At 44.7% G+C, this 9,830-nt stretch overlaps 1 protein-coding gene across 3 annotated transcripts in view; it reads left to right on the forward strand.

The window, feature by feature from the left end:
- Positions 1–6: 6 nt before the first annotated feature.
- CHCHD3 (coiled-coil-helix-coiled-coil-helix domain containing 3) overlaps positions 7–9,830 on the forward strand; it is a 240,190-nt gene continuing 230,366 nt past the window's right edge. For 2 of the 3 annotated variants that reach the window (XM_014523192.1, XM_025212354.1), the window contains exons 1-2: positions 7–103; positions 2,656–2,767. In XM_014523192.1, the coding sequence (XP_014378678.1) occupies positions 8–103; positions 2,656–2,767 (208 nt within the window). In that variant the 5' untranslated portion in view covers position 7. The remainder of the gene's footprint in view (positions 104–2,655; positions 2,768–9,830) is intronic. The other variant, XM_006030678.2, reaches the window with a different exon arrangement.

The raw sequence follows: 9,830 nt of genomic DNA on the forward strand, positions 1-9,830 counted from the left end.
GGGCGCCATGGGCGGCGGGGGCAGCACCGGGCGGCGCGTCAGCTTCGAGGTGGACGAGAATGATCACGTCACGGTGGTGAAGGGCGTGCGGGTGAGCTCACGTGTGCGTGCTCACACAGACGTTGCACGCACGTGTTTCTCTAATGTCCTCTCTAGGGCGCGTGTGTATCTATGTATCTGTCTATCGAGTTACCCCCTCCCCCCCAGTCCGCCCTGGACAGGGCAGGAGAGAACAACCACAACCATCCTGGCCTCTGAGGGATTGCTGATCATGGTGTGTCCACGCAAACGCTCACACGGGCAAATGCATGCGTGTGTGTGTATACACACCCCCTTCAGATCCATGTGTTTGAAGGGTGCGCAGCGTGCACGCGCATAGGCATATAGACAGACACACGTGTGCATATACAGACACGTGCACGTGGCGGGCTCGTGGTTCAGTCCGCGACACGTTCCCATTTTCCACCTCTGGTTGCCGTGGTCAGGTTCAAAATGTAGTGGTTGTTGCAGCAGCTCTTCCTCCGTTTGGGACGGTGCTGGGGGATGGTAGGATGTGGATGTCCTTGAAGCGCTTTCTCTGCCCTCTTGCGTGCACGCCTTGACTGCGCTGGGTTGAGCCGGGCTGTGCTTGGGGTGGGCCTCAGCAGCATGGGGAGCGGGGCTATAGTGGATTTTGGGGTGGCTCTAGCCCCCACGTCCCTCCCAGCGCTGCTGCCTCCTGCCCCCAGCGCAGCCCAGCCTCCCCACACTGGGAAGAGCCCCCATCCACAGCCTGCAGTGGCAGCCTGCCCTCCCCACGCGCACAGATGTGGGGGGCATGTGACCTCCATGTTGTCCTGGCATGTGTGTAGCAGTGGGAGCCCCCCTCACGGCTCCGTCTCATGCTCCGGTGCAGCGCCTGCCCCAGCCGCGGCAACAGACCCGCTCCTCCCTCACTGCAGGTGCCTCAGTCTGCCGCCGCAACAGACTTACCAGCCGGATGCTGCTTTTCACACTGCCGGGCTGTGCTCCTGGCTGCCCGCGTGCTTGCACTGCGGCTGTGTGCGTGCACGCGGCGTTTGTCGGCAACCTTATCGGCCGCATCAGCCGCAAAAGCCGATTGCCGATAATGTCAGTTTTCCTTTTATCAGTGCCGATCTGATATGGCACCCGTGTATCAGTGGACCTCTAATATATAAAGTAGGTGGAATAGTTTTTAAACTGCATATTATGTGTGTAGACACACATATATAATATGGTGTGTGTATTCAGACGTGCACACAGACACACACACATGTATATGTATGTATACATAATGTGAAGTTTAAGGGAGGTTTACTTAAACCCATGTGCACCCTGTATGAGGTGCTTAACTATATGCATGCAGGGTCATAGATTCATAGAAGTAGGGTTGGACGGGACCTTGCATATCTTCGAGTCTGACCCCCTGCCCTGAGCAGGAGAGAAAACTGGGCTCAAATGACCCCAGTTAGGTAATCATCAAGCCTTCTCTTAAAGACCCTCAAGGTAGGAGCCAGCACCACTTCCCTTGGAAGTTGGTTCCAGATCCTAGCCGCCCTGACTGTGAAGTAGCGCCTCCTGATGTCTAGTCTGAACCTACTCTCTAACAACTTATGGCCGTTATTCCTTGTTACTCCGGGAGGCACTCAGGGGAACAAGGTCTCTCCCATTTCCCGCTGGTCCCCCCTAGTATATAGACAGATAACACCATGAAAGCTGGAACTGTTTACTAAAAGGTTTGAAGGCCTGAGACAAATACCATGCTGGTAAGTACAGAACGAACAAGTAACATGTTGAACATATATATGTAACATGTATACATTTGTTCAATGTTTTAGCAGTGTCACCCAAAAAGAATTTGGACAAATAAAGCCTCTTTAGATTTACCTTCCTAATTTATTGTTGCTTTATTAGGTTGAAGCTGTGTCAAATCAGTTATTTTTTTTTTTTTCCATTTGAGAATGAGGCCAACAGATAAAGTAGGGAATCTTATTTGTTTTATTTTGCTTTTCTTAAAAGGAGAGTGAGAGTGAGGTACAGCAAGATGCTGAAATAAAAACATGATGATTAATACGGGGATAATATGGATTGTATTTTTGGTGGGCTCATTTATGCCTGAAGCCTGGCATACTTTCCTCTCCAACTTTGGTCAAATATTTCTGAAGCTACCAACATTTGTGAGAATTCTGTGCAATGCTGAGGTTAGAGCATGTGTTGACTACTATTGTCACTTGTATTGCCATAATCAGTTGGGGCCAAGGCTGTCTTGGCTATACCCAGTGCTCCTGCAAAGTGTTCTACTTGATTATGATCCAAATGACTGAGACAAGGATGGGAAGAAAGCATATGAGCAACATGTAAAAGGCATAGTACTTGTTGTTTATATTTCCTTTGTCCCTAGATTTTTAAAAAATTCTCCTGAACAATTCACTCCTGCTTTTTGTCCATGATATACACTAAGCTGCAAATTAACCTAATTCACTCTAACCAGAAGGAACTGGTTTTGCCTGGGGAGAAAAGGTAGGGAAGTAAAACCTGTTAAAACTTGACCAAAGAGATAGAATTAGGTGATATTGCTTTTTATTCTATGATTTTTATGCTGGCTCACTTCTTTTTTTGCAGCTTGCTTTATGTAACTGAGTTTTATGTTTTCAGATCTCTGAGTCTGTCATCGATCGTATGAAGGAGACATCTTCACCCGGTGCAAAACCATCCTCTCAGCAGCAATCAGCATCTGGTGATCATGGCTTGCATGGAGCTGTTGCAGGTATGTGTGTACTTCCTGGGGACAGAAGAGCGGGTAGGGGAAAGAGAGAGAGAAAAATAGGGTGCATTTTATACATTACTATATAGTAGGTTTGGAACGTTTTGGAATCTTTTATTGGACCAGATAGTATAGTTGGGAGAAAGGTTAGGCAAGCCTTGAAGGACAAAGTGTGCTGGCCATTTGTGTGTTACTGTTTCATGATGATGAATCTCTTCTTAGAAAGTAAAAACATTCTAAGAATGTTTTATGTTTTAACAGGTTTTATGGTATTATAACTTTTAATTTACTTTTTTTTTTTTTTATCTTCCAAGGACCTTGACAATAAAGTGTTAATTTCAGGTGATTGTTATAGACTTGGGTTTTTAGTTCACAACTAGTATTTTAAGTATTTTCTTAAAAACATACAAAATAAATGAGGTTAAAGGTTAGACACTATGGCAGGTATGGGCCTTGAGGTAAGATTTGAAGCCGTAGAATGTAGCAACTATATTATATTGAACTGAATGCATTACAAATATTAAATTTCACAAATGCTCCTGTTATGAAGTAGTCTGTTAAATTTAACAGAAAGAGAAATTATGACACGATGAGGTGAAGTGCTTGATTTTGCACACTGGATCAGCTGCCAGGGTGTAGTCAGTGTCCTTTGAAGTCCATACGAGACATTTCCATTGACCCCTGTAGACTATAGAGTAGGACCTTAGTCCTCTTCTTCAATCCAAAAAATCTAATTTTGTGAAAAGGATGTCATTTTTGTTATATAATGTCGATATGAAAAGAGCACGCCACAGAAATGCATTAACTAGGTTTTCTTTGAAGTTATCCCCCTACCTCTTCTAGGTCTTTGTAGTGATATGCTTCACCATAGACTCTCCCTCTGCCTGAAGAAGGGTGTTTGTACCCAAAAAATTGCAAGGAACAATTTTTCCAGCTATTTAGTTGGTCTAATAAAAGATATCACATTTACTCAAAGAACTTTGTCTACTATAGCATTAAAGTGCTTTTGTAAACCCGGAAGTTCTTGTTGGTGTTGCTCATCATTATCATTATATGCAGTTAAAGAACAAACTAAATTTGGTGTGTTGAATGAAGAGAGCCTTGTGCTTAGGAAACTGTGAAATATGAAGGGGTGGGTGATTGGGGGTGGGTGATTGGAGCATAGAACTTGAAAGGAATCGCAGAGGCCTAATCTTGAGGTGCATATGAGTTGGTTCTATATTTGGCTCCTCCTTGTGTGGGGGAAGCAACATACTTCTGAATAGTTTGCAAGCTTGGGCAAACTTGTATTAGCTTTCTTGTACATTTTCAGTTTTAAAAACAAAAGCCATCCATTTAGACGAGGTGGTCATATTTCTTCAGAAATGTACAGCAGGGGTTGGAGTTCTGTTTTGTTGCTAAATGAACTGTATTTAAGAGGTTATAATTATATTTAAAGTAGGGGTGCACTGATAGAGATTTTCTTGGCTGATACTGATAGCCGATGATTAAGCAAACATATTGGCTGATGCTGATCTGATAACTGATATTTAGTAATAACTCGGGGCATTTTAAAGTATTGGCATAAGCTTTTTTTTTTTTGCGTCCTCCAGCAGCCTGCTGCATTGCATGCATCGGCGTTCTGGCACTTTAAAATTATGTGTGTGTGGTGGGGTTGGCACTTGAACTTAATCTTGTTGAATGAGCTGAAGTTCAGTTGTCACTACCACCATTTTTAAGTATGGGATGCTTTTAAGCAGGGCAGAGGCAGGCTGCCTGCTGTGGGCTTGGGACTCTCTGCCTTGCTGCCTTTGTACTGGGAACTCCACATTGCCCGTGTGCCGCTGCTTGCCTGGCAGCTGGGGGCTGCTGCTGGGCAGGCAGGGTGCACGTGGCCAGTGCAGAGCTCCTGAGGGAAAGGCAGCAGAATGGAGAGCCCTGACCCTACAGTGGACAGCCTGCTTCCACCCTGCGCAGAAATCTCAGGTGGCACATGCCCCTCTCCCCCATGCCTCCACCTGGGGGTGCACATAGCAGGGGGAAGCTGCCCCCTGGAAGAGCTGCCTGTGGCTCGGTTCTGCTCCCTGTTCCAGCCCCGGGTCCCATGCACCGTCCTGGCTGGGTAGTGCCCTCATCCCCTGCCCCACTCCCTCCCTCACCACAGAGGCCATGGTCCGCCCCCCCCCCCCCCCCCTGTTCCCCCTCCCATGCTGCACTGCTGTATTCCTGGCCACATGCATGGGCTCAGCTGTGCACGTGCACGCAGTGCCCCTGCATCTCATTCCTGGCAGCCCCAGGCAGGACCCCTTACAGGTTAGAACGTTGCCCACCTGCAAGAGGAAACCTGCTGTTTCCCAAGGGACCCCAGGAACCTGGGGCCACGGGCCTCAGAGGAGAGGGAACCCAGGTGTCCAGGCCCATGGCCAGAAGGCATGATTATCGGTAAACATTATTGGTTACAGTGGGCAAAAAAAGTCAATAACTGATAATGTCATTTCCCTTTTATCAGTGCCAATCCGATAGGCAACTGATATATCCGTGCACCTCTAATTTAAAGTACTGTGTGATGTAGAAATGCGTAACTCGTTGAATGGGCTCAGTGAAGAACTATGGCTGTTGAGCTCCTTGGACATACTAATATTCAGAAACCAGTTTGTTTATGATTTTCAAGATTTTTCTTTTTTACCTTAATTCCAAGCCAGTAGTTTTGTTGGCTCAACTTTGCAATCAAATGGACTGCATTTTTGTCTTGATGTGTTGCAGGCTTATTTGTTCACTGCTGGTCCACACTTGGTTAAAAAGATAAGGGAGCGTGAAGCTTATTTATGAGAGATTTTGACCAGGATGAAAACCAAAATAGGAAAAACCTGAGTAAAGATTTCTGTAGTTCCTGGTTAAGGAATAACAGATTATACTGCTTGCAAGAAAATGTATATTGTTGTTTGCCAATATAAGATGGATTTTTTGACTTTAGTTGGGGGGAAAAATGAAGTTATGTACAAGCATAATGAAATCTGACATTTGAGTACTCCATCTTAAAGCATCATAGCTTGCTTGAGTAATTTTCAGCCTTTTGAGTAATATTAAATGCACTGAAATATTTAACAAGTGTAAAATCTTTAAAGTCTGACTATGATTCCTAGGGCAATATTGATGAAAAGTAATTTGATCAGACTAAGTGCTTTTCCTGAGCATGCATTATATCTAAATCTTAGTCATAACAGACAAAAGGAAATAGTTTGATTCTTTTTAGCTTACTGGATTACTGTAAAGTTAATATTCTACTTAGAAACAAGAACAAAACCCCAAATTACCTTATAAAAAGGCTTGCAGTCTCAGCCAGCCCTTTGCCTCTATTTTTATTACTAATGATGCATCATTATTCATTATTTGTATTGCATTAATACCTAACAACTTCAGTTAAGGATTAGAGCCCTTTTGTACCAGGCTCTGTCTTGCGAAATACTAAAAATGCTGTGTCCCAGCTCGCAAACTATTTCAAACCTAGAATGGAGGAAAAAATGACTACAGAATGTGGTCCTTCAGTAAAGATATGATATTTGTAATTATTTATTTTGTTGCATGAATGGGTGTAAGGTCTCAGGTTGCCTGTTGGAGGCACTCTTAAAAACATACTGTGTCCCATGCCTTGAGGCATCTAGGCTCAGAGGAAAGAAAGGCTGGAATGGACTTTATAAGATCATCTATTCTAACCCCCAGATCAAAGCAGGATTGTTCCTCACTAAATCACCTCATCATGAAAACTTGCAAGGATGCAATTCCACAATTTTTTAGGTAGCCTGTTTCAATGATTAATCACCCTCATAGTCTAGATAAGGAAGTCGCATCTTCTCTTCCCTAGACTTGTATAATCCCAATTATTAATTTTTTCTTCTTGTGTCATACTTTTTAAACCTAATAATTTTGTTACTCTGTGGATACTTTCCAGTTTTTCTACATCTTTTTCTTAAAGTGTGGTGCCAAAACCTGGGCTCATCTTTCTGGGTGAGGCCTCACTAGGGTTGATTTAGAGTGGAAGAATCTCTTTCCATGACTTGTATAAGTCCCACCTGCTTTTTAGAGTCGAGTAAGTTGTTGACTTTTTTGCAAAAACATGACTCCTGTTCACCTTATCTTCTGTAACCCCCAGATCTTTCCTGCAGTGTACATTCATTTCACTCCTCCACGAAATTTAATGAAGGTCCTGATCTTTGAAAACTCTTGGCGCTCTGGTGTAGTGCCCGAAGACTGGAAGAAGGCCAATGTGGTGCCTATCTTCAAGAAAGGGAGGAAAGTGGATCCGGCTAACTATAGGCCCATCAGCCTGACTTCTATCCCGGGGAAGATCTTAGAAAAGTTTATTAAAGAGCCATCCTTAATGGACTGGCCGACGCCAACATCTTAAGGGATAGCCAGGACGGGTTTGTTGCGGGTAGGTCTTGCTTGACCAATCTCATTTCCTTCTACGACCAGGTGACCTATCACCTGGACAAGGGAGAAGAGATTGATGTCATATATCTTGACTTCAAAAAAGCCTTCGATCTGGTGTCCCATGATCGCCTCTTGGAGAAACTGGCCAATTGTTGCCTTGGGTCCTCCACGATCCACTGGCTGGAAAATTGGCTCCGTGGTCGGACCCAGAGGGTAGTAATCGATGGAAGTCACTCATCGTGGTGTCCTGTGACCAGTGGGGTCCCCCAAGGCTCTGTCCTTGGACCCATACTGTTCAACAACTTCATTAATGATGTGGACACTGGAGTCAGAAGCGGACTGGCCAAGTTTGCCGATGACACCAAACTTTGGGGCAAAGCATCCACACCAGAGGACAGGCAGGTTATCCAGGCTGACCTGGACAGGCTCAGCAAGTGGGCGGACGAGAATCTGATGATGTTCAACGCCGATAAATGCAAGGTTAAAGTGACCAAAACGCTGGCTTGCATCCATGGATGCTTCTCAAGCAAATCCCGGGATGTCATTCTCCCCCTGTACTCGGCCTTAGTGAGGCCGCAGCTGGAGTACTGTGTCCAGTTTTGGGCTCCACAATTCAAAAAGGATGTGGAGAAGCTTGAGAGAGTGCAGAGAAGAGCCACGCACATGATCAGAGGTCAGGGAAGCAGACCCTACGATGACAGGCTGAGAGCCCTGGGGCTCTTTAGCCTGGAAAAGCGCAGGCTCAGGGGTGATCTGACCTACAAGTTTATCAGGGGTGACCACCAGCATCTGGGGGAACGTTTGTTCACCAGAGCGCCCCAAGGGATGACGAGGTCGAATGGTCACAAACTACTTCAAGATCGTTTCAGGCTGGACATAAGGAAGAACTTATTTACTGTCCGAGCCCCTAAGGTCTGGAACAGCCTGCCACCGGAGGTGGTTCAAGCACCTTCATTGAACACCTTCAGGATGCAACTGGATGCTTATCTTGCTGGGATCCTATGACCCCAGCTGACTTCCTGCCCTTTGGGCAGGGGGCTGGACTCGATGATCTTCCGAGGTCCCTTCCAGCCCTGATGTCTATGAAATCTATGAAACAGCGCTAGCCTCAGGACAGTCACCTTGGAGACCCCACTTTATCTCCTCCCATTTTGACATGGATCCATTAATTGCTCTTTGAGCACAATTACCTAATTAGCTGTGCACCCATCTTTATAGCAGTGTCTTCTATGGGGTATTCCATAGCTTATTTATGAAAACATTATGGTAGATGGAGATAAAAAGCCTTACTAAAGTCGAGGTATTTTACACCCACTACTACTCATATCTGTGAGGCCTGATACCCTCTTGGAGAATAAAATTAGGTTGATTGTTGATTTGCCTTAACTAACTTCCAGAAATAATGTGTCATTGCCTTTGTAAGCATCTAGAGGATAACATTGATTGTTTTACTATTATGCATGTATTACTATCTACTATTATACATTGATTATTTTACTGCAGTGTTTCTTTTGGGGTATTGAAGTTAGATTGACTGTTCTGTAATGTCCTGCCCTTTTTTAAAGATGAGTGCTATATTTGCGTTATGCAGTTGGTCCTCACTTGACATCTGCAGGTTCTCAAAAATATAGCCAGTGGCTTTACAATTAATTTTATCATTTTCATGAGTACTCTAGAATGAACCTTATTGAGCCCTGCTCATTTGAAAAGATCCAACTTGCTCAAATCATATCCAGCTTGTTGTTTTCCTACTCTAGGTTGAGCCAAGCAGATCTCTTGCTACATTTCCTTATCGTTTCTTCACGTCATGCTCTTCATGATGCGTCTTTAAGGAATGCTTCTAAAGGAAGAATAATATAAATACGAAGTCTGAAATCCGCACTACAACTTTGTACAATAAAACTGAATACTAGCACATCTTTTGTTACAACGTGGAGCTTAATACAGTCACCGTAGAGGATGTAGAATTCATTGGGTTTCTCTTCCCATCTCCTTCTCCAATTACTGTTATCCACAACATATACATAGTTTGGCCTTAAAATTCTAGTTTTAGTACTATTTTTATAGTGGGGGTTCTGGGAATTGAAGTCTGGCTACCAGCTGGAACTGCCATTTTACCCACCCCGTATGTATAGCTTGTAAGATTATTTCTCCTTTAGAAAAAGGCATTGCTGCTTATCCTTAACCATTTCACTTTCTTGTGTGCCCTTTTCTTTGCGGCAGGTGTAACTACATTATCAAATTGGAGCAGCAATGTGTGCTGCAAGAGTAATTCCCTGGCCCTTTGTAAAGATGAGTACTATATGCTTTCCTTTTGTCTCAGAGCTAAGTTCTCATTTGAGTTGCACAAATCTGGAATAAAGCCACAGACGCTTATGATTTATTCTTACAAGTAATGTCATCCTGAATTTATTCTGATGTAATTGAGATAGTGGCAATGGTCGTGGTGGTGGCAGCAGCTCCATCCTGCAAGAGGTGCGGTGTGGCTGGGCTGGGCCTCGAGCAGCCATGTATTCTGTGCCCTGGGCAAGAGCCAAAGGATAAGTGGTGGTGGGTGGAGGTCGAGGTGGCGGGGCGGGGTGCGCAGGTGTAGGTTGCTAGCCTTGTGGGGTGGCAAGTGGCAGGGGGGACAAGGAGAGGCAGAAGCAATGAGGGC

This window comes from Alligator sinensis, unplaced genomic scaffold (genome assembly GCF_000455745.1).
Source record: "Alligator sinensis unplaced genomic scaffold, ASM45574v1 scaffold64_1, whole genome shotgun sequence".
Lineage (NCBI taxonomy): Eukaryota > Metazoa > Chordata > Crocodylia > Alligatoridae > Alligator > Alligator sinensis.